This window comes from Schistocerca serialis, chromosome 2 (genome assembly GCF_023864345.2).
Source record: "Schistocerca serialis cubense isolate TAMUIC-IGC-003099 chromosome 2, iqSchSeri2.2, whole genome shotgun sequence".
Classification (NCBI taxonomy): Eukaryota; Metazoa; Arthropoda; class Insecta; order Orthoptera; family Acrididae; genus Schistocerca; species Schistocerca serialis.
In genome coordinates, this window is record NC_064639.1 from 856600830 (window position 1) to 856626484 (window position 25655).

Below are 25655 nucleotides of genomic sequence, written 5' to 3' on the forward strand. Positions count from 1 at the left end.
GAGGAATCCTTTGACATTTTATTCAGGCACACGTTAATGTTGAACTCCGCTCTTATCGAACCACAGAAGAGCGAAGAGGGCCGAAAAAGCGTAAGTATCCTTTGATGCTTTTGAACACGTTCAGAATCCGTTAAACTGTTTTGAACAGTTCCTAGTCACTCTAACCTGTACATAAAAGCAAAAACTGCGGTCGTGCTGCAATCCAAAGTGGTGAGATTGCTTTCAGTGGGGATGGAGCCCCACAGTGTCTTCGCAGAATGGTTCAAACGACCGAGGGAGTAAGCAGTGCCAAGGGTTACCAAAAACGTCTTTCTGCTCCTCATCGCACTGCGAACTGTCATTTTGGACCACGAAATCTGGTGGGAGTCCATACGAAAGGGAAAGGGGTGACATCATTCACGCTCTTCATGGCATCCACTGAGGCCTTTTCCTTCCGTTTCTGAGCGGCGGTGTGTCTGAAGTGTTTTCCTCGGCCAACGATAGGAAACTGGATGTCGTAGTTCTGTCTTCCATCGCAGATACGTCAGAGGAAGGGGTGAAGTGTGAGTAAGGGGACTGTGACGTCCTTTCTATTGTGCGACACGTCCACAGTGACGTTCGGCAGAATTGTAATGAAATTTGGTGGTAATGTGACATCATCAACCTTCATCGCACCTCATATGAACTTGTAAGCTATGGCATTTTTTTGTTTTGTTTTTTGCGTGTGTCATCGATACCTTGCTGTCTGAAGCGTCTCCAAGCCGTGGGTGACGTCGGAGAGCGCCACGCTTCTGCACCATTCCAGAGGAAGGTCGTGCGCACCTTTGAGTCAAATTTCAAAGTTATGCGTCGCAATGGGGTGGGGTGGGGGGGGGGGAGGTCGGAATTGCGGGGTTTCGTAGAAGTGAGTCTATTTTTGTTGCGCAGTATATATTATTGAGATTGCGCAGTATTGATTATTGAGATGGCAGAAGATAGGGGACAGAGAAAGATGTGCTTGATATCGGAAGTAATTTGCGAACTGTATGATCTGCTACAGAAACGGATAGTGGAGAGCAATTTGATGCCAAAGCCTGGATGACAGTTCATCTCCCCCAACGTTTAGTGGAAAAGTAACTACACTGGTGTCCAAAATTAAAGCAACAAAGGGAAATTTTGTAAGGTTGCGTTTATTTTGCTACAAAACAGTGTAAACAGGTGACAGTACTGTATAAACAACGTAAAGAACACAGAAAGTAAACAATTACAATAAGCAAAAGGTAGACAAAAATGTTTTTCGTTTTTTCCAACTTAACGGATTTTCACATACATCCCTACAATTTTCATCGTGCTCAGCATGGGGTGTTACGATCTCTGGCAACGACGGGGCATGCTGTGAGTGCTGGCATCAGTCTCATATTGAGGCAATAACTCCCATTCTTCCTGCAGAGCTACTCACAAGTCATCTAGAGTGGCTGGTGGACGCTGACGTGATGCATCCTGTCTCCCTAAAGCATCCCAGACGTCCTCTATGGGATTCAAATCGAGAGAGCGACCAGGTCACGCCATGCGTGCAGTATCTTCCGTTTCCAAGGAAACATCATCCATCCGTGCTCTATGACGTCGAGCATTATCGTCCATCAATACGAAGTGAGGACGCACACCACCTCGCAACAACCGCGCATGAGGTCCCAAGATCTCGTCTCGATACTTGACAGCAGTCAAACCTTGCCAATTCACCCGCACAATTTCATGAAGAGGTGTTCCCTGCCCAAGCCATTAAGGATCGGTCTCTTTTCACAATGTTTGGCTTCCAAAACCGTGTTCCGCGTTCGCTTCAGATGCGAATGCGTCGAGAATCACTCTCCAGACCAAATCAGGATTCGTCTGCGAAATGAACATTAGTCCACTGTTAGACCGTGCAGGTGGCATGTTGACAACTCAACTCTAGACGTTCCCTTCTGTGACGATGCATCGGAGGTACACATACAGAAGGTTTAATACGATATAGGCTACTCTGCCGAAGCCATCTACACATCATTTATCTCAATTCAACAGGCCCAGTGGATGCTGCGAGGTCAGATGTCAGTTGCCGTGCAGTACTAAGACGGTACCGTCTTGCCCTTACGGCCAAATAACGGTCCTCTCTTTTTGGTATCACACGTGGTCGGCCCTGTCCTAGTTTTCGGGATACTTTTTCGGTCTCTATAAATTGTCGTCACATTCAAGAAACAACAGAACGATTCACATTAAGCCATCGGACCACATCAGTTTGCGACCGTTCTGCTTCCTCTCTTCTTACGGCCCTCTACGGCAGAGTCTGGTAGGCGTCTTCTCTGTGCGAGACTGCACCGTTTGTGACTGTGTACACAACGATTGTGGATGTGGAATTATGCGGCAGACACTGCCCCGTTTGATAGATGTCCTGACGTCATCGATGACGTAATTGCCCGTTAACCGGAATGCCATCTTCAGTGCAGAACACGATTGTACGGACATCTATTGACATTTTTTATGATTATACTGTGAATTAGACACAAGACGGTGAAATAGCAGTTTGTTGCTTTAATTTTGGATACCAGTGTATATGGGGTGAAGCTGACTTCTGTGCAAAATTAGCGTTAGTGACGATGGATTGAAGAGAGGGTCTTTTATGTTTTAACTAATGCTACGGGATTTAGCCTGCCTCCTCAATTGGTTTGTACTTTTAATAGTTGAGACATATTGTGAACTTCCTTAATAATTTGAGGAGGGGGCTGGATTGATGGAATTTTCAAGTTAGTTTTGGCCTAGTGTAAGTCCTGGATGAACAACGTATTTCATTCTTCTTGGAAATAGTTCCTCAACACGATGAATGTTCATGTACGTAGTTCCAAGTCCCGGTGAAATGTGTTAATGCGAGCGACCATTTCCCTTCCAGGTACGATGTGCCCGAGATCTCCAAGTACCTGGACTTCATCAACGTGATGACGTACGACTTCCACGGGCAGTGGGAACGCCAGGTGGGCCACAACAGCCCGCTGTACCCGCTGGAGAGCGCCACCAGCTACCAGAAGAAGCTCACCGTCGTGAGTACCTCCTGCCGGTCAACTTCTCTGAAGTCTACCAGCAGTGCGCCACCAATTTCTTAGCCTCTACGCGGATAACCTGATAATATTTTAACCTTGTACAGATTTTTCTCATCCAAACAAATGATTATTACCTTTGAAGTATTATAAATTCATAAAGTTAGTTGATTTTGAGATGTAGATGATCAAACAATATGTTCATTCGTGTCAGAGTAACATCAGAACGTTCTTCTATCAAATATTTTGACCAGATTAAGAACGATTTTCATTCACAGTGATAAATTTTATAAAAATCACTAAGCTCTTGCGGTACAGGGATGGAAACTAATACTATATATTTAAGGGCACTCATCTCACGTAGTTTAGTCGTATGTATTCAGTATTGATTTGTTCGGTGTTACGAAGTATCTTCCTCTACGTTTAAATATTACTATTAACGTATTTGATGAATATCCCCTAAATTCTTATGTTTTATTTTTTAATACTGTATGAATTTGAAGTTGTGTTAACTATAGCAGGGTGGGTCAACACTGCACATAGAATTTTTTTCTCTCTTTAATAAAAGTAATCGCTATTAAATACTTAGACTGACGTAGAGATGGATCACCCAGTGAATGTACATTTACAATTCTAAAATCACTGTAAATAGGTGAACTGACGTAGGATTCATCATTTCAGTCCTTTCATATAAATGACATCAGCGAAAATATCCTACGCTTCAAGTTGCTCATGGACTTGGACTATGAATAATTTACAAAACAATACATACTGTATGAGTAATGATTCGTTTTTGTTTGAGAAAGATTATAAAAATTCGTATGCATTACCCACTGACTATTTAATTATTTTCATTGTGCGTTTCGAACGTTGCCCACATATATTAATGCACTGGACTTGCATTCTGAAATATCAGGGTTAAGATCATTGTCCAGCGATTCAGATTTAGTTTGCCTTGGTCTCCCAGAATCACTTCAGCAGAATTCCGAGATGGGTTCTTAAGAATGCCCAGACCCTTTTCTGACCCACGTCTCTATGTATGTCCAGTCAGAGCTAGCTTTCCAGCATAAAGACATTCAACCCTAAGTTCCATTTCTTCCTAACCTCCACTGTGTGTAACACGTAACATTCATTACACTAGCGCAATGACAGTGTACATTAAAATGCTAACATCATTTGACTGAATTTGTGTTGATATTTTCGTGGTACTTCCGGGTACAGGAAGAAAATTAGAGCTTTAAGAGCTTGTGACCCCGTGGACAACTATGTAATTAGAGACGGTACATGATGTAGAAAGAAGATAGGAGCCTCATTTCTAGTTAACCATCCGATATTCATGTTAAGAGACTGCGAGACATCAAATAAAACCTAAATCTGGATGACTGGAAGATGACTTTAAACTCTTTCCTCCGCAGTGCGAATTTAGGGTCTTAACAATTGTGTCACCTTGCTTCGTACAAAGTGGACAGGACTGAAATCAGTTTCAGGATGATGAATAAATTGCGAAATGATCTGTGACTATGCGTCCTTCGCTTTTCTAGTTGTAACACGAAGTACGTGGCACTGTCGTCACAATGATCTTAATCATCAGATGTTTCGTCGTTTTTGTAGCAGTTCCCAGTAATAATCCTGACTGCCAAGAACTGCTCCTAACTTTTTTTCCCAGAATGGTGGACATTTCCGGGTGATAACAACACATAATGATGTGCGTGAGGGCTACGGCGGGACAAAGCCTCTCCGTCGTTTCTAGGTCCCCGGTTTAAATACACATTACAGTAATGATGTGCAATGTACGTTGACCTTTCTGACTTGATCACAATAAAGTAACCGACATTTCTAACGTAACAACTGTATTTTTTTCCGTCTACATACAGCAACAGAATGAAATCATGATCCACGTAATAGTAAAAAGTTTATTTACGTTTCATTTACAGTTTTAAAATATTATCCTCGACCGTTGCGAGGTGCTCATGTTTTAATAAAAATAAGGGCAGCAAATTGTAAAAATTACATAACAAATCTTTATAGAGGTACTTGTAGACCTGTACATTCAGTTATATTCACATTTTCTAATTTGATTGAAGGATTTTCTTATAGATACTAATGCACATGATATTGAAAGAAATTTGGATTTGGGTCTTCATCTTCTTCATTTGTCAGGCATAACATTTCGGCCACTTTTCTCTTGTCTAGTACATCTCTACACCTATCTTTAAACCATCCCCTGCTCCTCCTCCTTCTCTACGTAGTTTCAGCACCTTATCTTCGGCGTGTCTGGCTGCAATCGTGCGCTTGGGCCATAGTTAGTCTACACCATTTTCTTCCAGGGCAGCAAACCTGTTTCGAATTTCAATAGCATATCTGTCCTTAGCGTGGTCCTATCTAAGTACATCTGGGTTTATTTTTCGGTATGCTACTTTTCACCTGCAGTCACAGTATTCTATCCTTTCAGAGATAGTTGTCAACACAAGGTAGTGGTCTGATGCTATTCATCTCCTCTAACACTTTTGAGTCTAACATCCAGTAATATGTGGTGAATATGATTCAGAATGTTTTGGTCAGATGACTTCCAGATTGGCTTATAAATGCTTTTGTTATAAAACGCATAATTCTTGAGTTTTTTGGCTAGTTCATTCCATTGTTGCTGGAAGAGTATAGTCTATTGGCGGGGGAGGGGGGGGGCGGGGGGGGGGTGGTACAAAAGGCACTCCCTCTTCAGGCAACAACAAGTGGCCCATCGGAACCATTCGACCGCCGTGTCATCCTCAGATGAGGATGCGGATAGGAGCGGCGTGTGGTCAGCACACCGCACTCCCGGTCGTTATGATGGTTTTCTTTGAACGGAGCCGCTACTATTCGGTCGAGTAGCTCCTCAGTTGGCATCACGAGGCTGAGTGCGCCCCGAAAAATGGCAACAGCGCATAGCTGTCCGGAGGGTCACCCATCCAAAGGCCGGCCACGCCCGACAGCGCTTAACTTCAGTGAGCTGACGGCAACTGGTGTATCCACTGCGGCAAGACCGTTGCCAGGGAGTGGGTGGGGGGGGGGGGGGGATATAGGGTTCCAAAAAAGCATCTTCCTACTTTGGCATTGTCCTCACCAAGGAGCACTTTTTCATCGTAGATCAACGAGTGATTCCAAAGTTATCCTGTGTGCTAAAAAGGACGAAAAGCTACAGTGTCTATGATTTGTATTAGTTCCTCTAGCCTCCATTTGGGCAGATCACTTTGATTTGTTATAAATTTGGTGTTCCTCTTTGATACGTGAGTGAGACCCATGTTGTGTAACAGGTGTTGTTGGTGTGGCTTTGCAGGACTTCAGCGCGCGAGAGTGGGTGAAGCAGGGCGCGCCCAAGGAGAAGCTGCTTATCGGCATGCCGACGTACGGTCGCAGCTTCACGCTGGTCGACACCTCCAAGTTCGACATCGGCGCGCCGGCGTCGGGCGGCGGCGCGGCCGGCCGCTACACGGCCGAGGCGGGCTTCATGGCCTACTACGAGGTGTGCGACTTCCTGCACCACGACAACACCACGCTCGTCTGGGACAACGAGCAGCAGGTGCCGTTCGCCTACCGCGGCGACCAGTGGGTCGGCTTCGACGACGAGCGCAGTCTCAAGACCAAGGTGAGGGCCGGCGCTCAATCTTCTGGCTTAAGTGTCACCATCTGTTTACTGTTGGCGACAACTCCAATCACTGGAGGACAATCATGAATAATCGATAAAGCATACCACACAGTTAACACCCCGTATCGACAAGCCCAAATATTAACATGTGTATTGGGTGTCCCAAAAATATGGGGTAAATTCAAATCAATATTTTGTACAAAATCTGATCAAAAGTATCCGGACACGCCTATGTAATATGGATTTGACCAGTAGATATGAAGCGATGCGAACGCACCAGTAGAAAAGAAGGTGGGGAGGACTGTGTTCTTGTGTCGTCAGTAGCGACGTAGTAACACCAGAAACGATCGGCCGCGAGAGCTCAGTCACTTCAAACATGGACTAATCGGGTAAACTAAGACCACGCCAGACCTCGTGCACTGACAGACAGGGACCATCGAGCATTACGGAGGGTGGCTGTAAAAATTGCATGAAATCAGAGGAAGGAATCACTCGTGAGTTCCAAGTGCCAAAAGCACCACAGCTAGCACAATGACTGTGCATAGGGAGTTAAGAAGAATGGGAGACAGTGATCGAGCAGCTCCTTATAAGCCACACGTTTCTGTAGTCAGTGCTACGTGACGCTTGTTGTGGTGCAGAAAGCGACGCAACTGGACACTGGATGATTGAAAACGAGTGATTTATAGTGACCAAACATATTATATCCTCTGGCAGTCCGATGGAAAGGTTTGGGATTGGGTTTGGTGAAAATCTGGACATTGTTACCTGGCTTTATGTGTAGTTCCCACAGTGAAGAGTGAGGGAGGTGATGTTAGGATGTGCGAGTGTTATGGTCCCCTTATCGTGCTTAAGAAAGCGCTAAATTCGAAAGGATATTAACATATTTTACACCATTCTGTACTGGTTATTGCAGAGGAACAGTTCGGAGACAATGATTGTTTGTATTAATATGACAATGCTCACTGCCAAAAAGCATCATATGTGAGGCAATGGGTTGTGGAAAATAATATTCCTGAAACAGGCTGGCCTGCCTAATCTTAATCCAGTGGCTCACCTTTGCAATGAGTTCTAACGCCGCCTTCACCTCAGATTTAGCATCCAACCTCCCGGTTTCGTTTCTTGAGGAAGAATGGATTGCCGTTCCACCACAGACAGACACTTCATTGAAAGTATTTCAAGCACAGTTCAAGCCGCCATAACGGCGAGGTGTGGAAACATCCCGTATTAATATCCGGTTCAAATGGTTCAAATGGCTCTGAGCACTATGGGACTTAACATCTATGGTCATCAGTCACCTAGAACTTAGAACTACTTAAACCTAACTAACTTAAGGGCATCACACAACACCCAGCCATCACGAGGCAGAGAAAATCCCTGACTCCGCCGGGAATCGAACCCGGGCGTGGGAAGCGAGAACGCTACCGCACGACCACGAGATGTATCCGGTAATAGGTGTACAGATACATTTGGTCAACTAGCGTATGAGAAAGCAATGGTTTGATGATGTTCATACTGGTATCTAGGAACCCAACGGCATGCTTATGAGAGCCCTTTCAGAATATGAACGGTTAGCGAGAATAAATTCTTTCGTCGCAAGTCATTGCAATGTGGACTGAGGCAGGTGTTGCTCATAAATTTATTAAAATGGATAGCAAAAATCACAATGGCCGTGTGCCCGTCTACAAGCATGTTTGTGCTGTTCTTAGCGGTAAAAAATAACTGATACAATCATCCAGTAACGTGCTGAACAACAGAATAATGAACAGGAAAACGTCATGCCTTGGTACATGTGGTGGCTCTGAGCACTAACTTCTGAGGTTTTCAGTCCCCGTACATGTGGTGGGTTGACAGCTAATTAAAAACAGGGAAAGAGCTAACCACTGTGAGGTGATGGTGTTGTTTAACAGTTGTGTGGATGGATGTTAAAACTGCTTAAATATCCAGGATCTCAGTTTAACAATACATATTAAAAGAGAAATGGATACACAACAAAATGGTTGGTAATCAATATTTCTGGCGTCACTAGATGAGAAGTAAGAAATGTGTTCGAGTTCTGGAAACTCTGTACGTGTCATAACCATTTCCTGCAACAACGTCATTCATGGCACTACTGTTGTCTACGATGTCCACAACCACAGGCTGCAGTCGACGGCTGCTTATCGAAGGGAAAGAAGAAAGTCATAAGACATCGTTGACTGGAACAACTCATAACTTTCCAGGCGGGCAGTCGAATGAGCACAATGTAGGGAGACAGGCATGTGCATGTGAGTGTGTGCGTGTGTGTTTGTGTGCATGTTTCTCCTACAGCTTGAGAAAGGAAATCCATTCCGAAAACTAGCAAAGTAAAGCCCTGTAACTTTTGTGTCTGTCGACGACAAAGCGGTTCTGACTTTAAGTGAATCGTCTCCTTTATTTCCTAAACAGTTCGTTAATCGGGCAGGAATTTCTTCTTCGGTATATCATCACCCCTTTCCACTCTCTGTATGGGTGTTGTGTCTTAAGCGTGTCTGCCAAGTATAAGTGATCGTAACGTGTGTGTGTGTTTGTGTGTGTGGTGTAGAGTGGTATCATCTTTGCGTTGTACGAAGTCGGGGGAAGGGAAAGAGTAAAACCTGGTGCCGGCAAACAGCCTACTCCCCTCGAATAGCAACAATGTTGACAACCGGTCTTAACCGCCCCAACCAACACACGGCTCACTATTAACAAGTGTCACATACCCTCACTTCATGAGACACAGCGAACAGGTATGGGATTTTAACTAGGGCATTAGCACAGTGTATGATATTAAGGAACCTTACGTCACCTTCTCTCTTCGGATTTTTGGCTAACTGCTGGTGTCAACTTTTCTTCCACCTTCATGTTCATAACCAGCTGCCTCCGAGTCTGAGAGCATTACAAGGAGGCTACGGAGGCGGGTTGTTTGTCAAAGAACTTGCAGACGCGCACTTGATGCATGGTGCAGTAACATGCAAGCTGTCCCACGAGAAATGATCAGTATTCAGGGATATGACGGGAACCACCATTCAAAGCCAAACAGTCAAGTAAACATGGTATTTAAAATGCATACTTTAAGAGCTACGGGCACTTCTTCATCTTCGATACTGTGAAACAAATCTCTTCTACTGCAGACTCTTTGTTTCCATATGTTGGTAGAAGATATCATGGACCAAAACAAAAAAGAATCTCCTGTAGACATGGATTATAAGTGCATACCTCAAGAGCTATGACCAGCTGTTCATCTTTGCTATTGTAAAACACATATACTGTGCAAGTGCACATAGCTCTTAAGGCATGCATTTTGGAATCCATATTTACTTGACTTTTTGACTTCGAATGACCGCTTCTGTCATATCCCTGAATATTGATCATTGCTCCTGGGACGTCCATTATAGCGCCCGGAAAGCCCAACGAAAAGTTTCACCAGATGCATCATAATAACTGGAAGGAGGTATCGCCACAGACAGAAACGTACTAGAAACGGCCTCGTTTGGTTCACAGAATGATGACCAGGCTTATCAGTAAATAATAGTCCTTGCAGTAGCATTTAAGGAGATTAAGCTGGATTGTGTGAGAGAGGATTCATCAGTAAACAACATGTCCGTGAAAAGCACAAATCGAAGAACGCCTTGTGGTGAATCCTGATGGAGCAGCAACTATATTTCCGTCACAAATGTCTGTGCAACGAGTGGGGCCAAATGATTTTGAATCCAAATTTCAGTTCTCTCTTTGAATTATGTTCTAAATGAGACTGAAGGTCATTACTTTCAGGAGTTGCTATAAGCTTCAGTTGTTGCTCTGTATGAGTTGTTATTTCAGTAAAAATCTACAAATTCATCTGAAACCATCAGTTTCGTTTCTCAAAGTACTGAGTTCAATATATACTGCTAGCGCTTTAACTTTGGGCCAAAACGCTTAGGATACCCGTCCATCTCTACTATGGTTACGTTCTTTCTACAATAATGGGCTCTAGAAGTCAATGATAGGTCAACATGTATTACAGTCTACTAACTACTAAAACAAGGGAGAGACGTTCTTTACAAATGTAAAAAAGGACACAGTGAATAATTGTTTTTAACAAAAGACGGAAAGGCCCTGATTACGACCAGGTCGTCGCGCGGGATTAGCCGAGCGGTCTGAGGCGCTGCAGTCATGGACTGTGCGGCTGGTCCTGGCGGAGGTTCGACTCCTCCCTCGGGAATGGGTGTGTGTGTTTGTCCTTAGGATAATTTAGCTTAAGTAGTGTGTAAGCTTATGGACTGATGACCTTAGCAGTTAAGTCCCATAAGATTTCACACGCATTTGAACATTTTTGAACAATCAGGTCTTTTCCTGTATTTAGTAAATAAAATGTACCGTGCGTATATTCTATCCCGGAAACGAACCTGCATTTCTGCAATTATCTGGTACGGGTACTTCAAAAGAGCAGATGACGTCTAAGTACACTGCATTTATCGTCAGTTAAGATCATAAAACTATGAGATGAGAACGTGATAAGAGCTTACCTAACATTAACTTCCAAACAAGGTACTGCTCTGCTTAGTAATCCCTTTTTTTTTTTTGAATTAGAAATATTATGGCTGCCCGTAGACTATTCCGTCTTGTGAATTTATGCTGCTTTCAGTGATAAGAGATGTTGGCATGGTCGCTCGTGTCACATAAAAATCAAGGCGTAAATACAGTCTGCCTTCCATACTTCGAGTTCCTTCGCTGTTATGCTTCCGCAGTAACTTGATTTACACACGGCTCCTGTGTGCACACAGCAGTACAGCACGATCACTCCCGCGAGACTCTTTTCCGCAAACCGAAAAAGCTGTTATCTCACTTCAGGCATTGTCGACTAGGTCACAATGTCTTACATGAAATAGACAGGAGTTATGTTCCCCCATCCCTCTCTCTCGAAAGCACAACATTAAAAACGAAAATTAACGTCAGTATTCTTTCATACAGTATTCGCAGAGCTGAAAGGTATATAAGTAACAGTACTGATCAGGAATAGAACAAATACCTTCTGGAATTTTCTCACCGAACCACATAAACACACATCTAATGAGAGTGGCAAAACTGCTACCATGTAAGTAGTGTTGTGTAATAGTGATGGTATGACCTCGACACGTAAAACCGGTATCAGTGACACAGAAAAAAGGTTTTGTCCCCATATGTATACAATTTCGGGTATAACCATCTCCGTAGACATGATGGAGAAGATAAAATCAAACTGTGAATAATGTCAAGTTACGTGATGATCATTACAGTTCTTCCCACTACGTGAGTTAAAATTATTACACTTTTGTTAATCACGCGTTGGTGGAATATCTTGAGTAAAATCATTTAAGCGAATACACTCATAAATATTTGTTAATTTTTTTCAGATATAAATTTTTTGCTTTATATACAAGTTATTATCAGCACGCAAAATGTCGTCTGAAACGCCTTGTGCACAATTGCTGAGAACTGCTGTATTACGTTTCGACGTATTCACTTACTGATCGAAGGACAAACACCGTAACCAGAAGGATATCAATGTGACAGGCAACCAGTGACATAAATCATGAAATATGTATTTAACTAACTACCTGTATTTTTGATAGAAAATCATTTGGAGAATGAAGGATCTCTAAAAAGGTATAAAAATGAATTTTCTTTGCCAACTATAGTAATATGCCCGAACACGTTTCCGCTTAAAGAGAAAAACAGTATTTTCTATAAAGCGTAGCTAGAAATGGCCTAAAAAACCATTACTGGCTGCAGCACTAACTGTGAGATTTGGGAGTAGAGAGTTATGTACAAGATGAGTAGGTACTGGTTATGAACCTCGCTTAGGTACACCAGAATCACTGCTCACTTCATATTTGCTTTTTCTACACAGTTTAAGATTGCGGATAGCCTTTGGTTAGAGGGAATGTTAAGAATTAATTTACTGATGCTCGCTATTTACAATTATATGTACAACAAATTATTTTTCAGCCGTTTCAACAAAATGAATCTTACATTCAGTGCAAGTTACTTAGCCTATTCGAGGCTGGTTACTTTACCAGCTAATCTGTCGTTTATTTCAGGTGACAATGTACCGAATGTGGTACGACTTTTAACATTTAGTGAAATTTCCAGCTTGCTGTCTGAACTATTATGGAGAAGTTTTTTTTGTTATCATCCTGATTACTTGTAAGTCATCAGTCAGCTACAATGTCTTGAGCTATTTTCTAAGCATTATTCTGCAGTTTAATTAGCATTTTATTACTACATTTGTAATATTGAGGAAGTTGGCAGTTTTAAACTGGGCTTGACTGGGTAGGAAAATGTGAAATGAGTTGCTGCAGTGTGTACGATAAAAGTGGCGTTCGCCTGAAACCGGTCGTTTCAGTCCTGACAGCATATCCCGTTGTGTAGGCTAGATCGAAAAGCGATAATGTGGGCGTGATTTTGTGAAGCCAACGGGTATGATACCCGATAAATTATGCTAACAGAATGAACTGTAACGTAGCCTAATGCTTACGTTCGCGCCATATTGAAATGGCCGGCGTTGGCGTTCGGTCGGTGACCGTGTGTGTTGTTTGTGTGCTGTCCAGATGGGCTGGCTGAAGGAGCTGGGCTTCGGCGGCATCATGGTGTGGTCGGTGGACATGGACGACTTCCGCGGCCAGTGCGGCGCCGGCAAGTACCCGCTGCTGACGTCGATGCGCCAGGAGCTGCGCGACTACCGCGTCCAGCTCGAGTACGACGGACCCTACGAGAGCCGCGGGCCGCTGGGCGCCTACACCACCAAGGACCGTGAGTACTCTGCACCTGCTTTCCAGCGCTGGCCACTCCCGCTCGAAATTCATTGTCTATAGTGCAAGGGTACTGCGGAGGGTTCTGTAGACTAGCAGTATCGAATATAAGAAAAAGTTATCTTCTTGTTCTGCAAAATACCTGTCTTACAACAGGTGTCACCTGGACGCTCTCCACTTCCCACAGTTCTATGTCTCTTCCTTTATGGTCCTAACTTCGCCTATGTGTAATGTCATCCAATGTTTCAAGTCCTCTTCCTTCCTTGCTTGCACTCTTTCACTCGATGAATGCTTTTTGCAGTCAATATCTTCGTATCTCTTCCTTTATGCACCTAACTTCGTCAATATTTAATGTCATCCATTGTTTCAAGTCCTCTACCGTCCTTCTTTGCAATCTTTCATTCGATGACCCTCTGCTGCACCCAATATCTTCGTGATAAATATCCCCCTCAAGACGTTTTCGTAACTCTTACGATTTGCACAAGTTGAATTCCTTCTGTTAATCTTAGAACGACTTCATTTTTCATTTCGTTAGGTCCCTTCACTTTCAGAATTTTTCTCCACAAATTTCAACACTATACAGTTCAGAATGAGATTTTCACTCTGCAGCGGAGTGTGCGCTGATATGAAACTTCCTGGTAGATTAAAACTGTGTGCCGGACCGAGACTCGAACTCGGGACCTTTGCCTTTCGCGGGCAAGTGCTCTACCAACTGAGCTAACCAAGTACGACTCACGCCCCTACCTCACATCTTTACTTCTGCCAGTACCTTGCCTCCTACCTTCCAAACTTTACAGTAGTTCTCCTGCGAACCTTTCTTTCAGGAATACTATTTCTGCAAGGTTCGCAGGAGAGCTTCTGTAAAGTTTGGAAGGTAGGAGGCGAGGTACTGGCAGAAGTAAAGCTGTGAGGATGGGGCGTGAGTCGTGCTTGGGTAGCTCAGCTGGTAGAGCACTTGCCCGCGAAAGGCAAAGGTCCCGAGTTCGAGTGTCGGTCCGGCACACAGTTTTAGTCTGCCAGGAAGTTTCATATCAGCGCACACTCCGCTGCGGAGTGAAAATCTCATTCTGCAAACATCCCACAGGCTGTGGCTGAGCCATGTCTCCGCAATATCCTTTCTTCCATCAGTACTAGTTCTGCAAGGTTCGCAGGAGAGCTTCTGTAAAGTTTGGATGGTAGGAGGCGAGGTTCTGGCAGAAGTAAAGCTGTGAGGATGGGGCGTGAGTCGTGCTTGGGTAGTTCAGTTGGTAGAGCACTTGCCCGCGAAAGGCAAAGATCCCGAGTTCGAGTCTCGGTCCGGCACACAGTTTTAGTCTGCCAGGAAGTTTCACTACACAGTTTCTTTTGACTGTCCACGATTCACTGCCATATAATACTGAAACAGGCCCGCCCGGCTAGCCGCGCGGTCTAACGCGCTGCTTCCCGAACGGGAAGGCGTGCCGGTCGCCGGCACGAATCCGCCCGACGGATTAGTGTCGAGGTCCGGTGTGCCGGCCAGCCTGTGGGTGGTTTTTAAGGCGGTTTTCCATCTACCTCGGCGAATGCGGGCTGGTTCCCCTTATTTCCCCTAAGTTACACTGTGTTGGCGACTGCTGCACAAACACCGCTTCCACATATGCGCACACCATAATTATTCTACCACACAAACATTATAGGTTACACTCGTCTCGTGTGAGACGTTCCCAGGGGGGTGCACTGGGGGTCGAACAGCGCAATAACTTTTGATTCGGTGTGGGCGACGGTGGGGTGGTTGGACTGCTGTGGCCTGTTGTGGGGTTGTGAACCACTGAGGGCTACGGCGGGACGAAGCCTCTCCGTTATTTCTAGGTCCCTGGTTTAAGACATACATACATACATACTGAAATAGGCAAAACACTTTTCGAACCTTTCTTAAATCGATCGTAAGTTTTAATTTTCAACAAAGCTGCCACATTTTCAAAATCACTGTTATTTACACATATTCCTCATATTTATTCCACTGAGTTTTCATTTGCTGCAACGAAATTTCCAATTCACCTAAAATATTTTACTTGTTCCAACGGGTTTCCTGTCGATTGTATTTTGACAGAACCGTCATATGTTGCTGATTCTCATCGTTGGTCTTTCGTACATCTATTGTCACTACAATCTCTTTTCACACTTTTTAACCGTTGTCTCTATCATATACTGTGGTTTCTACTTGGCCATCTGTATACCTAATTGTGTACATCATTCCTCATCATATTATTATGCCCAATGCAAATTCTTTTGCTTGTCTGTCAGTTTCGAAGCATAATCAATGAAAAGCGTTAATGTCAAACAACACCATAGTCTAACACGTCTTCCAACACCCATCTCATCTGTTTCAACGAACCTTACTACCACTTTTTATCTAGTGTACAGCAAGAAACTTCTGTATACCCTCCCAATTACAACACATTCGTACATCTCTGAACACTGTTGTTATTGTGAATCGTGACAAAAAGTGTTAACATGAATGATTCGTCGAAGATCTTCTGCTATGCAACTTGCAGTTCTTAGGAAACTTTAGAAATAAATACATTGTAAGTATCCCAAATATTTTTTGATACTTCTTAATCAACTCGACCAGCAATGGTGCGTCCTCTTATCCCTGTTCTGTTGGGCATTAAAGCGCCGACCAGGTAGGCGTTACCCAAAAAAGGAAATGAAAATTAGTATTCAACGTTCCACTGACGACGAGACCTATATCTATGTCTTCTGTAATTCTTGGGTTAGAATCCATTAGTATTCCCTCGTTCTTGTTGCTCTTGAGCCCAGTCCTGGTACTACTATGTGAGGAGCTTACGTCACTCGCACAGCAAGAGTCCCCCTCGGCATTTCCGTTGGTCTCAGTTCCTCACACAAAGCTTCAGGTACTCAGTAAGGTAATTCCGCAACCTTCATAACTTATATTCACCAGAGAGGGGCGGCGAAGCGATTGTAACACCGCACACATTTTCGGCAATGCAGTTTTATGGCCTGAAGTGATTTTCGTAAATCATTTAAGACTAATTCCATGATGGTTGCTTTGATACGGGCACGGCTGAATTCCTTTCTTACCCCTCCCCAGTCCGAGCTTGTTCATCCCTATAATGGCTTAGTCATCGATGGGGCGCGATGGTACTCAGACACCCACACAGGGTTTGTTGTAATTGAACAGGTGATGTATTTTACAGTATTTTACGTATAGCAGGCGTGGCTATGGAATTCAGTGGAAAACAGACCATAGTGAGTGCAGTGGTTGTAACGGTAGAAAGCGCCTCACACAGAAAGAATGAACGATAGAAAGCCCTGGCTGTGATGGGATCTGCTTACAAGAGGTGGCAGAAAAGCGGCAGACACCTTGCATGGTTCCAAACTTTACAAACTATTGCTGGCGCATAACTGCGAGTGTGAACAAAACTGCAACACAAATTAAATACACTTATGAGCGAAACCAATGTGATCACAGTCCACCGCGATACTGAATGCCATCTAATGGCGCTGTAGACACATGACGCGGTAAGAAAAGTATATAGAGAAGAAGCGAACAATGAATCATTCTAGCGACCCACTGGCCACAAATGGAGAAATCGACTGACAAAAGCCTGGTCGTCATGGTCCGGCACCAGCTGACTGTTCGCGTGCTTCTGTCTTCATCATGTATCGAAAGTGGTCGAAGAAGGTAACAAGGTGCTGTATGTCCACACATCATCACAGAACGTGGAGGTCGGTGAGTACCCGTCTCGGTAAAGCGTGATAGGGGGCGATCCGTGGCAGATATGATGAAAGAGTGCAATGCTGGTGCAGCTACAAGAGTTTCGGAGCACAACTTGTTGATTCTAGCCGACAGTGTGGTACACAAAATTACTTGTCCTGATTGTGATAAAAGTTTTTATCGGTCAGTGAGGCAGAGATATAACAGCTAGCCTGGCGGAACGTGAACGCAGCTGGAGGTTGAAGGATTACGGCTCCACATTTGCTGAGCGAGGGCCGCATCTACGAGCTACAGTTTCAAATCCTTCAATTAGCAAAGAAAGGCCAAAAACTCAACCTGTCGCAAGCCCTGGGAATCGACGGACCTCTGGTCCTCAGTTCTGATTTAATATTAAATAACCAAATACAACTTAACACCTCCCCCTTTCGAAACTTCACTCAGACCTCACAGTTTTCCATTACTTCACACACCGTCTGTTCCTGTCTATTCCTCCATTTTCGTGTGTTTATTTATTTTTATTTTATTGTGAATGCCTATATACTCCACACATTCTGTTGTTACAGCTCTTAGTTCTATCTTTTACTGTTTCTGTATCACTTTCCATATGTAATATCTTTTTATTTTATTCTTTATTAGACTAGTCAAATACTAATTTATTTTATTTGGATTGTTAATTTAGTGTAAATTATTTTATAGACACTGTTTTTTGCGTTTAATGTTAATGTTTCTGCTGGTCTGCTCGCTTTATATTTATTTATTGTTCGACTTTTACTTTTTTACTTGCATTACCACTGCACTGTCAAAATGACATTTACTGTGTATTTGTCTCATGAGTAATACTTTTGCCAATGTTGCTTGCAAATACTGTATCTTCTTCGATGTCAATAGCGACTGATGGTGGCCTCGTAAGCTGAAAGCCGGTTAACAGACTAAATCAATCCTATAGAACTTACATGGCATTAGGCCTTTCGTTTGTTGTTATGTTGTTCCACCAGGAAGCCACAGAAGAATCAGCTAACTCAAAAAGTCTGAATATATCTGATATTGCCATAAAAGGAGAAAGCGATCGAAGCAGATAATGAAATATAAAATTATAAAATTTTCAAAGACTTTCTACAAAGAATGTTTTTTTTTAATTTTCAAGAATTTTGACTTCAAGTGCAGCTTACCTGGCAAATCTCTGTTTGTAGTCACTGACTGTAATGACAATCATTCCATAGAATTTTCAATGCTAATGATGCTGTAAAGGCTCTTGGTCCCAATTGCTGTCATAGACGGGCGAGCTGAAGATGGTACTTAAGCCACCGAAACTAATCATCCTTTCCTAAAAAAAAAAAAAGTTAAATGCAATTGACGCAATAGATAGAAAATTCTTGAGAATTTGAAAAAGAGTTAGAAAGATTTTAAAAATTTTTATGATTTTATATTTGATTATAATCTCAGACACACTCTCCATTGCATGTGGAGGTTCTTCCAAGTCCTCTGCCATCTATGACGTAACTGCAGTATCATTGGCAAACCTCACCGATATTATGTCTGCTCCTTGTACTTTAATTTTCCCTTGCTATCCTTCACTGTTTCCCCAGGGAAAAGACTGAATAACACGGAAGATTGGCCACATGCCTGTCTCACTTCCTCCTCGAGTACTATCTCCCTTTCAAGTCCTGAAACTTTTGGAACTGCATTCTTGTTTGTGTACAAGTAATGAAAGTTTTGCTCTCTGTATACCATCCCTTCCACCAACGCAAGCACCAGCAGAGTGAGCTGATCTTGTCCCGCGATGTTTCCAGCGACGTCCGTGTCCTGCGAGGAGGAGGATGGCCACATCTCCTATCACCCTGACAAGGCAGACTGCACGATGTACTACATGTGCGAGGGCGAGCGCAAGCACCACATGCCCTGCCCCAGCAACCTGGTCTTCAACCCCAACGAGAACGTGTGCGACTGGCCCGAGAACGTCGAGGGCTGCATGCACCACACCCAGGCGCCGCCCGCCGCGCGCAGGAGGTAGGCGTCGCCGTCGCCATAGCCGCCGACGCCGGGCGACGCCGGGGGCGGCGTCGGCCGCCGCAGCTGCAGCCGCCGGTGGGACGCGCCGCCCCGCACCCACGACTCACGACTCGCGACACGCCGACAGTTCCCGCTCACACGTGAAGCCGACTTCTGACCACGTGTCCATCCGCCCTATCAGGGTCCGCTACACTAGCTCACTCCGCAGCGTAATCGACAAATCCGACTGCACAAACACCATCAGCGCCGGCCAACAACTCTAAGCTTCGAATAAATGTTTTGGCAATAAGTGGTACACCTGTGATCAATAGTTCCGTAATGATCGCCCGAAAATTGTGCACCTGGGAGGGTCGTTTCTTCATCTTGTGTACTGAACACCCTTGTTGTAGCCTACAAAGACGTCGTATCTTCCCGCATTCCCTACTCGAGTGGTACATGGATCTATGATAAAACTGTTTGAAAATTCGTAAAAAGAAACAGTTTTGCAATATTTTGTGACGTAGCTTACCCAGAGTAAAGATCTTTGCCTTGGTAATCCTCGAGTGGAAAATTTCAGTATAATGGTGCTGTCTGAGAACCTCTGTCCATCCCGCTTATACCGGCACAGTAGTCATGTCCGGAAATTTGGCGGTAACACAGTCGGACTGCTAAAGCGAAGCACACACAGCTGAAAACGGAAAGTTATATTTATTTACGGCGAATATTAATAACCCAATTTTTGTCTACTCTTCAGTACAGCAGTCGGCATACACGTAGCTGCGCGCAATACATAAAATTTTGAAATTGTTGCAGCGATCCCAGTTTCAAATTTTTTTGATGATTTACCGTTCTTTTCCGCTAATGAAAGACTGCGGCGTGCCGCCTCCTCACCAAAAGTCCTAGCAACTTCCACCATTTGCTCCGAGGACTACCGAACATTTTATGTATATCAGTACATCGCGTTATTCCTTTTAATACTAACCTCCCCACTTGCCAATCAGACTCGGAAAGTAACTCGCGCACCTAACAAAATTCCTTTTACTGTCTGTATAGAAAGACCGAAATTTCAACATTTCTTGCCCTCAATTCTTATTTAAAATCTTCTCCCTTGAAGCTGTCGCCTGCGAGTATGCTCGAAGTGGAAACTAATAACAAAAACAAAAAATTGTGCTCAACTAATAACTTTATGCATTGCTGTCCATTTTCATCTTCTGTACAAATACTTCGTCTTCAACTGTATTCAAGAATAAAACTCTTTCTTTCGGGAATACAAGTTTCTACTTAATTGTTTTATTTATGCAGCACTATTGCTGTTTCACGATCACGATACGCTGACTTCTCCGGTACGTTAATTTCCCTTCATCGCGCCCTTGTATTCGGAACTAATTATCGGGAAATTCAGCGCAAATCAAAGACATCTATGAAGGTCTACCCTTATCTTGGAGAAACCCGTACAAAACGCTGTAAATATGTCGACATTCACTGACAGACAATAAATAGTTGCGAATAGCTGCAACTACATAATTTAAAACTTTTAAATTATTTCACGTTTAGTGTCAGTTTTTACATTCGAGGTTTATTTATAACTTGTAACTTCTGTTACAGCTTAGCTTAAATGTTAAACTAGTTTTCTTTAATTGTTATACTTTCTAAGGGTAAATGTGTTAGGTCTGTAGAATGTTAGCTAAATTTCTGTCCATGATTATTATCTGCCATCTACTGCGTATGTAAGATAAAAATATATTTCCTGTATAAAATTAGTTTTTTTCCTAAGAGAACTTTTTACACATAAATTACGTTCTATCTACCTTCGAATTAAACTGAAACGTATACCGTAACGTAACCTGCTAGCGGTGTAATGTGTTCATACATCACAGTACGCATGTTAGTTAATATCCGAAACATATTACGACAGAATGTCTTTCCTCTTTCAGCGAAATTTAATAAAAAGTATCTTCTCTTTTTGCTTTAATAAAGACAACAGATTAGGGTGACCTTCAAAGAAATGTGCAAAGTAACTACAGGTTTGAATGAAAAAATACTCACTGGTATAAAGTTTCACACCACGATGTTTCAAGTGACACAACGCAAGGTGCAGTGAAATGGATGTGATTCTTTGGAAGAACAGTACAAAGCCTTAACGAGATGGCCGCATGTACAAACGTGCATAATTGTGGATTTTTGCAAATTGACTGCCTTTATCAGATTGAAGATCCAGTGTGAATGAACAAGTCTTAGTATTTCCGAAAAGCCGCTCACTGTGACTTTTTAGGAAATGCTTCTTGACTGTTACATAATTGAGATATACTTTTAAATACTCGTGTAAATATATAATAAAATGTATTTAAAATTACTTGTTTTGTCTTACGTTATACTACCCTTCTGTTACACATATCCATACTTGGTAATAGGTAACACCCCTTGAAGGCGAACTTCATTAACTCAAATTAATTTAAATGAGGAAGAAAACTTCCAGGGATTACGCATGATAATATATCATTGTGCCGATGTTTGATAATTATTTGTCTACATGTTCATTTTCAAATTCTGAGTTACCAACAACGTTTTTGCTCCCGATTTCTCGACATAGAGTTCATCAGATCTGTTCAAAAGAAACTACACAGAACACTGATGAGTAAATATATAAATTTTATTAATACTTTAATGGATAAATTAATTATTATTGAACCTTCGTAAATAGGCAACAGCTAAACTCATTCAAAATAAAGACCTTATAGTAGACGAAAACAGACAAAATGGCTACAGAGATCACGTGTAGTTTCAAGTCTCTAAGCGGAGGTCTTACTCACAAATTTACGCAAAGCCGTCAGCAACCTGAAGGCTGATTTATACAACATTGTACTTTACAGGTCCCTGTTGAAGTTCCTGCAACCTGTTAATTTAGACGCTGGCTGTCACCCGGTTGTGCCCCCTAGCCAAATAGCAAAAGCGACAACAATATATTAATGAACAGATACTGATATTTATGTGGGAACAGACAGATTTTGGTATACAAAATACAGAGCAAATTGGTATTTTTCACTTACTCATAGCATCTCCAACGGCAGACATCTCGGAAATTGGCAGGGGAAATTGTAGGATGTACCAGTCCGTGACCCTTTGGAGTTGTACAGAATAAATATATTTTTCAGTGTCATTCGCCGTTTTTATTTGAATTTAATTGTGGACACGCTCTCATCATTACGCTGTAAACCATATTTTTGCATTCCCTTGCATCTGTCGCTCGTACGATACCATGCTGATGACAAACTGCCGTGAAAGGGAGACCACGTTAGACCTGCAGTATTCTTAACTGTTACATGAAGGAAAGAAGCTGGAAGAAATGTGATTTTACACGCCCTGATTACTTGTTAAAGGTAGAGCAGATCACTTGTGGCACATAGTTACACGAAACATTATTCATTACATTTAGGCAGTCACTGACTTTGCAGTCTGTATACATATGAAATATAAGATCAAATTTAGAATTTTAGTCTGACACTTTCTTTACAGGTACAACGTGGCGTATTTCAACTTCCTTGTGCCAGATATATGTACGTAATTGGAAAAACATACTTCTTCTTACCCAGTGGCCACCTTATACATACAATTCAATGTGATCCAGTGTTTCACGACAGATGGAGAATCCGCAGCTTCAGTTTCGCGTATGTTTAGCCACTGTGACACGGGAATTTAGATGCCCTGTCTATTATCTTCATACATGTGACACGTGCAATCTGTCCTCACGCTACGGATTTTTCTACTGTTTATGAAAGACAAAGATAATGCTACAAATAGTTGCAGCCTAATAACTTCTTTTTAAAATAAGTATTTGATCTCTCCTCTTGTAGATACAAGCATTCCCTCTTAACAAGTCAATAACTTAACTTTGACTGCCAATCTTGTTTACAAGTAAGTGGGACCAGTTTCTGCACAAACTAGGACTGTTGTTGAAAATACTTTTTAGTGTAGTAACATTTAGTTTCTTCAGTCGTCACATTAGGTGTCAGCATGTCACTAGAACACTACAACATCAGATGACTATAAGTAAAACTGCTTACAGACAGCCACCGATCTCTGACAGTACTTTAAATATAGTGTACATTTACAGCAGAATATTTCTGCAAATTAGAATAGCATTCATTGTATAAGTAATAAAAATATCCTGAAATTATTGTTATATTCCGCTCAGTACTGTTTCAGCCTATGATTAGGTAGACTTGCCTGTACAAACTGCTCATAGTCATATGTTAACAAATGTCAAAGTAGAATACACATCTGTACAATGTCTCCAAACCAAATTCTGTAGACCAGTTACCGGTACAATGAATCATTAGCAGGCTGAATACCTTCTTTGGTGCAGTGGACCTAGACATATCACATGAATATGACAGCTCAATTCTTTCACCTTGTTCTACAGTCTGTGTCAGTAGATGTGGGAGAACTGGAGAAGAACTCCTCCAGTAAAAGCATTAACTATTTAGAGATTAGTTGTATATTGTACCTTTTTAATGTGTGCCATTAGATTTAAGAGACCTATATTAATTTGCAAGCAACTAGACAAATAAGCATAAAAAACTTCTGCTTCAACTTGTTTTTAATGTTTTACACTCTAGACAAACGTAATGGATTCTTTGCATATAAGGGGAAAAAAAGTAACTGGGAGCTGTACATGTATAGATATGATGGAGAGAAACAAAAATGTCTTAGGTACAAAAAAATCCAGATTCTATGTATTAAAAAAAGTATCAAGAGAAGACAGCTCTTAACACCACAAAACAGTGTACACAAAAACTGATTATACACCTAATTTGGCTTACTTGTTTTCGTAATGTGTCTTTGGGAAAATGATTTTGGTGAAAGGAGATGCAGTACATCAAGAAAATCATTGGGATTTTAACACACATTAGTTACACAATCTGCTGGTGCGACTAAAAAAAGACCAAGAAGAATCGCTCCAAAAGTGAGGGCTTTCATTTGTGATTGATGATGAAGTGATTACTTAAATTATCTGTTTTAGAAAGTTACTTCTAACAGAAATGAATGAGTATTTAGTGAACAAACGATCATAAATGAGTCAATGATGGAGTTAGAATTACAAGATCACTTTCAAAAGTTTCATTGTACTCTAAATGTCTCAGATACTATATGAACACAGAAAATATGGTCAGCACGTGTGTTATGATTTTTATTAGTAATGTATGACTTAGACGTTTATTTGATGAATTGAGTTACTGAACGAGATGTGGTTGTCATATCTTGTATTTCTGAACTAAAAGACATTGTTCTAAAGTAAGTATAATATATTTCTGACATCTTTCTAAGTGAATATAATAACAGCATGAACTTCTTTTACTGATCACTTTTTTACTTTTGAATTTAATATGGAATCGTTATTAGGTTTAGATAAAATTATATCAAGAAGACAAAAAAATCGTTGCTTCACAGATTTGTCATACTATGCTATGAAGTCACATTCACAAATGTTTCAGACTTTTGTGCATGTGGTTTAGCTGAATACATGTTTCTTTTAAATTGTTCACTTTTCAAAACCGGTATCCATGCCTCTAAGGAAATCATATACAGCATAACATTGGCCATTAAACACAAATGTTAAATACTCAGAATTTCCAGGTACAGGGTGTAATGGGAATACGTGCAGATATTTCTGTTGGTGACTAAGAACAGTGTACTCAATAACATTACATCAGTATTTATCTCATTTGCAGACTAATAATTGTTGATATGTAGTAAAGCAGTATGTTTTAGGTTGGTTAGTACCTCCAAGTACATGTGACACAACATGCCTTAATGCTTAATTTCCCCTGGGCATCAGGTCAGGAGTTGAAGTGTGACACTTGAACACAAAACAATTAGTATACTGAGAGGCATAGCCTACTTTGTAGTGCAGTTACAACAATGCAGAAAACAATAGACAGTATGTTATGTTAAATGTTTGTGTGAAGACTGCTGGACACAGAAAAAAAGCAACGAGTATAGTAATGTGCACAGGCATTAAGGTACCACATGTAAGAATATGTGCACATGTACACACACACACACACACACACACACACACACACACACACACACACACACAAACACACACACACACATTTTTACTGAAAATTTATTTTTCAACTCCATATCTGTTTAACTAAATTTCAAACTTGGTATCATTAATCATTACTTGAATATTGAATAAAATTAAAATTTATTTCTTTCCTAACATTATAAGCTGTCCAGCAGCTACCCTTATTCTAAATCTTGTACTTCCTTCTGTCAAACAACAGTGAAGGCCTTACAATATTACAATAATTTTGCCTTCCATATTAATTACTTCCCATGTTTTTGAATCACTGTAAATTTATGTAAATGAATGAAATATTGTAGAGTGTATGATTTTTTTTTTTTTTTTGCTTAACAAGCTTTCATTAATGAAATGTTCTTGGCCTGATACTTAACTACTCCTCCTTCTCTACAATTGACTTCATCTGTTTATTCCTTTCTTTTTCTGTTCTGACACAACCTACACTTATTTCTTTTAATGTTCCTTC

At 41.8% G+C, this 25655-nt stretch overlaps 1 protein-coding gene across 1 annotated transcript in view; it reads left to right on the plus strand.

Moving 5' to 3' along the window:
• LOC126458157 (probable chitinase 10) overlaps positions 1-21451 on the plus strand; it is a 393594-nt gene extending 372143 nt beyond the window's left edge. The window contains exons 13-16 of the mRNA XM_050095020.1: positions 2879-3026; positions 6337-6645; positions 13212-13413; positions 18900-21451. Of these exons, the coding sequence (XP_049950977.1) occupies positions 2879-3026; positions 6337-6645; positions 13212-13413; positions 18900-19120 (880 nt within the window). The 3' untranslated portion in view covers positions 19121-21451. The remainder of the gene's footprint in view (positions 1-2878; positions 3027-6336; positions 6646-13211; positions 13414-18899) is intronic.
• The last annotated feature ends 4204 nt before the right edge of the window (positions 21452-25655 follow it).